This window comes from Pleurodeles waltl, chromosome 9 (genome assembly GCF_031143425.1).
Source record: "Pleurodeles waltl isolate 20211129_DDA chromosome 9, aPleWal1.hap1.20221129, whole genome shotgun sequence".
Taxonomy (NCBI): Eukaryota; Metazoa; Chordata; class Amphibia; order Caudata; family Salamandridae; genus Pleurodeles; species Pleurodeles waltl.
The window spans coordinates 57,445,293-57,451,292 of NC_090448.1; the positions used below are offsets into that span (position 1 = coordinate 57,445,293).

General features: G+C 45.7%; 1 protein-coding gene across 1 annotated transcript in view; it reads left to right on the forward strand.

Annotated features, from left to right (window-relative positions):
* The window catches only part of TXNRD3 (thioredoxin reductase 3), a 136,010-nt gene extending 134,585 nt beyond the window's left edge, over positions 1 to 1,425 (forward strand). Inside the window, exon 16 of the mRNA XM_069206272.1 lies at positions 178 to 1,425. Coding sequence (XP_069062373.1) covers positions 178 to 240 — 63 coding nt within the window. The 3' untranslated portion in view covers positions 241 to 1,425. The remainder of the gene's footprint in view (positions 1 to 177) is intronic.
* The last annotated feature ends 4,575 nt before the right edge of the window (positions 1,426 to 6,000 follow it).

A 6,000-nucleotide genomic window follows, 5' to 3' on the forward strand; every position in this document is an offset into this window, starting at 1 on the left:
TAGTGAAATTCTGAGGACCTTCTGGGGGCATTGAGTAGTATATTAGGCATGGAAAGTGTCCATACCAAAGAACCGTTCTAGATGTGTATTTTAAGATCATTGCTTAAATGTAAGATCCTGCTTTTATGTCCTAAATCTAGTATGAACAAATTTTTGACAAATGTGTTTTCTTTGCAGGTCTTCACAACCCTGGAGGTTACCAAAAACTCAGGAGCAGACATCTCCCAGAAAGGCTGCTGAGGTTAAACCCTGCTGTTAAATGTGTTTCCAGCCTGTTAACCGTTATCTTTCTGGGTAGTTTACAAATTATCTTAATACACTCAGGTTAAAAAGACACCTCCTGATAAGGAATGTGTTGATAGTGCAAGATGGTTTGCAACTATTCACGCAAGATAAAATTATCCGGCAAGGGAACATTATAACAGCAGGGTAACCTGAATTTCGCTGACTTGACCAGCATGGTGGTGCATTAAAGTGCGTTTATGAAGTCTTAGCTTGGAGCCTCTTGAGGTGGGCTATGACGGATGACTGCCTTGCAGGATCAAGGAATATCATCTTTTCTGACTGAGCTTATACAAAAGTAACTTGATCCACTTGTACAGTTTAATCCCATCGCTGCCGTTTGCCAAATGTGTGCAGCGTAGCATAATGCTGTGCAGAAAAACATTTCTCGTGTTCAAACAGGTCGCCTTTGCCTTACCTAGCAACAATCTCCAGCCCGCTTTGTGCAGGCATTTTAAAATGTTTGTCGCTGTTCCCATCTTATTGCAAGGGGCCAGTGTTTATGTAATCCAATAGTACATAATGCAACATTTGTACATATGACCTATAGGTTTACTTTAACGATGCCCGAACCGTATCGCCTTTCCTAAAGCAGATTGTCTTTTAAGCTGCATCTTACTCGAAGAGCACTCTGGTGCAATTTCAAGTGAATGTCTTCTAGAGTTGCTTGTTCAGTGTATTCTTTAACTGTACAGCCGTCCCCTTATGCATACTTGAACAGCGGCTTCTCTCTTTTAGGGTTGCATAAGTAGAATGTAATCAACTAACGGGGGTTTCTCGTAAAGGGAAAATAAATGACCCCTCAAACTTTCTGGATTGTTTTTCCACCGAAGTTTCACTTCATCTGTTTCATTTTGTAAAGTACACAACACCCCAAAGTAAAAGGATGAACACAGCTGTTGTCATTCTTATTCAGAATACTTATCATGTGTCTATTTAAATGGTATATTCAATTTCATGTTGCTTCCACCCATAAACCCAGACTCTATCTACTGAATTATGGTTCCGGATTTGTTTGTCCAATGACATGTTTCAGAGAATTGTATATGAATGCACTGTATCACATGCCGACTTAAAACATTTGTAACTATTTATCTGCTGTTTACCTCTTTTGGAGTTTAAATAAAACATTGTTGAAGGATGTCTATGATTTCAAGTGACTGTTTAATGTGGCTGCCGTGTAATGTGTCGTTGATGATCAGTGTCCCGTAGGTGGTGTGCAAGTACAGCTGTGCAACTTAAGACACGATTAATTTGTCGGGGCTAAAAAAAAGTTCATCTGTGAGTATCTTAACACACTGCATTATTCAGGGGAAGTACAAAGTATGTGGCGTTATGGTTGTTGAAATGGTTTATCATATAATGCTTTGTACATTAGTAGTGACTGCATGCAGTTGTTCAATGCATTAACATATTAGTATTTCATCACTCGAAAATATTTCAAAGAAAGTAAAGAGCCCCCACCAAGTACAACTATGACTCTGGCCAGGCAGCCACAATAGACCAACTCTTCTGCAGCCCTTTAAGTCTGGGGCGATGTAGCCTAGTTGAGTGCCCATGGACAATAAAACCTGGTCATCCAACCACGTTCATCCTGTGTGGCCAGTTCCCAGAAGTCGCAAAATTATTTATTTTATTTTTTTAAATAGCCATATGGGGGCACTGAAGGAAACTATCATCGTGCATTGAAGCTCACATACGTAGTCTGCACGGTGCATTAGGGCAGGTCTGGGGGAACACAACTTTCAGAATAAACGTGACGTGTTTATTTATCAACACAAGGATCTCATGGCGTTACTGAGCATACACTGGAAAGGGTGGTCACCTCAAAACCGGCAAATGGACAAGCTAGTCATTTCAGCATGGGAACCTCTTGAGTAAAGAAAAGCAGCCTTACTAAGGAGGGGCAAATTGACACCGTGTGGAGGAGTAGCCACAAAGTGAGAATTTGGTGGAGAACAACCTCTGTATCGGTTCAAAATAAACTGTGTACGTCTCCTCACCAGCACCGTTCACTATCCCCCCGGGTAGTTCTTTAACTGGGATATAAAAGATGGAGAGGGGTCTATTAAAGCGGTGTAGACAACGTGTATATAAATCCTTTTCAAGTAGTGGCTATAAACACAAACTAGAATTGTGTGCTTGACTCGGCGTACCACCTGGCCAGTACGTGCATGAGAACTAGAATCTTATGCTTGACACAGCGTGCCACCTGGCCAGTATGTGGTCTGGATTAGAACCCGGTGCTTGATGCAGCATGCCACCTGGCCAGTATGTGGTCTGGACTAGAATGTGATGCTTGACGCAGCATGCCACCTGGCCAGTATGTGGTCTGGACTAGAATGTGATGCTTGACGCAGCATGCCACCTGGCCAGTATGTGGTCTGGACTAGAATCTGGTGCTTGATGCAGCGTGCCACCTGGCCAGTATGTGGTCTGGACTAGAATCTGGTGCTTGATGCAGCGTGCCACCTGGCCAGTATGTGGTCTGGACTAGAATCTGTCCTGGCGCAGCGTGCCACCTGGCCAGTATGTGGTCTGGACTAGAATCTGGTGCTTGACGCAGCGTGCCACCTGGCCAGTATGTGGTCTGGACTAGAATCTGCGCTTGACGCAGCGTGCCACCTGTCCAGTATGTGGTCTGGACTAGAACCTGTCCTGGCGCAGCGTGCCACCTGGCCAGTATGTGGTCTGGACTAGAATCCGATGCTTGGCGCGCAGCCTGACACCTGGCCAGTATGTGGTCTGGACTACAATCTGTCCTGGCGCAGCATGCCACCTGGCCAGTATGTGGTCTGGACTAGAATCTGGTGCTTGATGCAGCATGCCCCCTGGCCAGTATGTGGTCTGGATTTGAATCTGGTACTTGACGCAGCGTGCCACCTGACCAGTATGTGGTCTGGACTAGAATCTGGTGCTTGATGCAGCGTGCCACCTGGCCAGTATGTGGTCTGGACTAGAATCTGTCCTGGCGCAGCGTGCCACCTGGCCAGTATGTGGTCTGGACTAGAATCCGATGCTTGACGCGCAGCCTGACACCTGGCCAGTATGTGGTCTGGACTAGAATCTGCGCTTGACACAGCGTGCCACCTGGCCAGTATGTAGGAAAGACTAGAATGCGATACTTGACGCAGCATGCCATGTGGCCAGTTGTGGTCTGGACTAGAATCCGGTGCTTGATGCAGCGTGCCCCCTGACCAGGTTGTGGTTGACTTCTGTTATTGCATCCAAACATTTCACATAGCGAGCATAGCCCAAAAAACGCAGACCGGTTGACTTTGCCATTGCTTTGTTAGCCATACATAACAATACTGTGAGCGATTAGAATAGAACATGTTCCACTTCTGAAAATGAGACTGAATTTAACCGTACTATGGTCTGCAAAAGGGCAATGATCTTCGAAGTACCTCAGTTGCTCCGTTACTCACTTTCTCTTGTCAGTTTCTGCTAACGGGCCATGCTGTTCTCCCGTAGACTACATAGTCCCTTGGCTCGACTGATCGTGTACCGATCAAGCTGCTACCGTGTGTGATTCCTTTGGGGTGGTAATGTGCAGGGCGCTGTGAGTCAGGGGTCCCAGGGCCCACCCGCGAGTGTGACACATGCATGAGTAAACGCAGGTGTTCTGGCACCTGGAGTAAGGCGGCGCCGAAGTAAATGATTAGTGTCTGAAATATCGAGCCACGTTAATGCTTGATAAGTGTTTGGGGAATGGCGTCATTCTCGGTGACCACACCCAGCATGACTGCTGTTTGAAAGGCCAAATGACTGGAATTATAGGTGTTATTTGTTCTGTAACCATGCCATCTTGAATCATTTTGCTCACAAGCGGCAGATGTATGTAAGGAAGAGACCGGGCTCTTTAAGTTTTTTGTTTTTTTTTGTTTTTTTTTGTTTTTGTTTTTTTTGTCTAAGAAAATCGCATGTGCAAGGGGGTGTTGGGGCTGACCGCCTGTGTTTTGTTCCTTGAAAGGACGCTTATAAAGCCGAGTTGGAACGGGAAACGGGTTTATAACATTCCTTTACAGAAAAGACCACGAGAAGAAAGTCTTCTGATGTCGAGGAATGCCTGCAGAAAGCGGTCACCTGGGACCTAAGAATTATCCCAAATACCCACACTTTTTTATTGAAAAAAAAAAAAACCTGTGAATCAGAGCTGAGGATGCCTGACCCTTGAGACCGCTGTGATGTGTCGGATTAGATCCCGTATCCTCCCGGGTGGAGCAGAGCGCTGATTCATATTATGAGCCGGAACTAAACCCTTAATCGGCTGCTTCGAACAGGGCGGCTTGTGGAAAGATGCTGTAATAACCTCCTGTGACCTAACCTGCACTGTCGCAAGGATGCAGAAGTCACACTAGGGCAGGATACCTGCGGGGGCGGACTGCATTCTACACACCCAACATAAATCTCTGAATAGCGACGGCAGGACTTCAATGACAAGCTTTTAGACAGCCCAACCGGAGGCAGATCTTTGGGAACGAGTGGGTTCTCGTTGAATAGAAGCCTTGAGGCGGAACCAAGTTGCAACCTTTGCGGAACAGGTGTGAAAACTGAAGTGTTCCCGCTTGCACTTAACCGAACCCCTACATCCTGGGGTAGTGGCCAAGGAATGTTAAACCAGGACCCTCCCCATTCCCGATTGAGCTGACTCACTTGTGCATCTCGCAAAAAGATCTGAAGAGACACGTGGCACTATACAACTAAATTATGATTAAAGGAAGTTTTATGAACTACTAAATAACATGCCAGAACTTGTACGATGTCAGTTTGGTGCTTTTGAAATGTTCTGTAGGATGAGATCTGGGAAATGAAGTCTGCCAACACATGCTTCACTCACCGCCTACCAGCCTACATCAGAAAGGCGCTGAAGGTGCCATATTATGTCAAACAGCATGTTCCCTAGACCATCTACCTTCTCTTTGTGTGTGTGTTTTTTTTTTTGTTTATAAATCCTTTTTATGGTCTGGCTTGAAAGCCCAGCTGTCACCAGACAATTATGTAAGCATCACTAACGATGGGCTTTGGCTACACCGACATGTTGAAAGCCTGAAGTACATTTTGAATAAGCAGAAGTGTGAGATTATCCAAGTGCTTGCCCACAGAGCTATAAGCATTTTTGTTTCTTTATACAGCTGCCTGAGCCTCACTTTTCAGAGGCACACATTAAATTATACTGCTAATAAAGTGTCTGGGTAACTAAATAAGCTGTGGTGTTTTTCTCTGGCAAAAACAACAGATGATGGACGGAATGCAGAACTAATCAAACATTCACCCCCAGTCACAGATCTGGGTTTAATCCATCAGTTTTGTTGCTTGCCATGCCATTCCAGTTTAGACCCAGCCACCTGCAAATCAGGCTTGACCCTGTTCCCCATGGGAAAAGTCCAGCCCGAACTGCCAGGCAAGGTCTTCCCCCTAGACCAGAAACAAGCATCCTGGGACTGGTTTCAGGGTATCACCCTTCATCAGCCAGGCTAGCTTGAATCTGGTGGCATAGCAAGCACGGGACCCACGTCTGGGCATACCCTTCCCACTTGGGGCAACAAATGCAAAAACAGATGGACGGAATGCAGAACAAATCAAACATTCACCCCCAGTCATAGATCTGGGTTTAATCCATCTGTTTTTTTGCTTGCCTTATGGCTGGGTCCAAACTGGGGTGGCGTGGTGAGCAAAAAAAACGATGGATTAAACCCAGATCTTTGTGACTGGGGG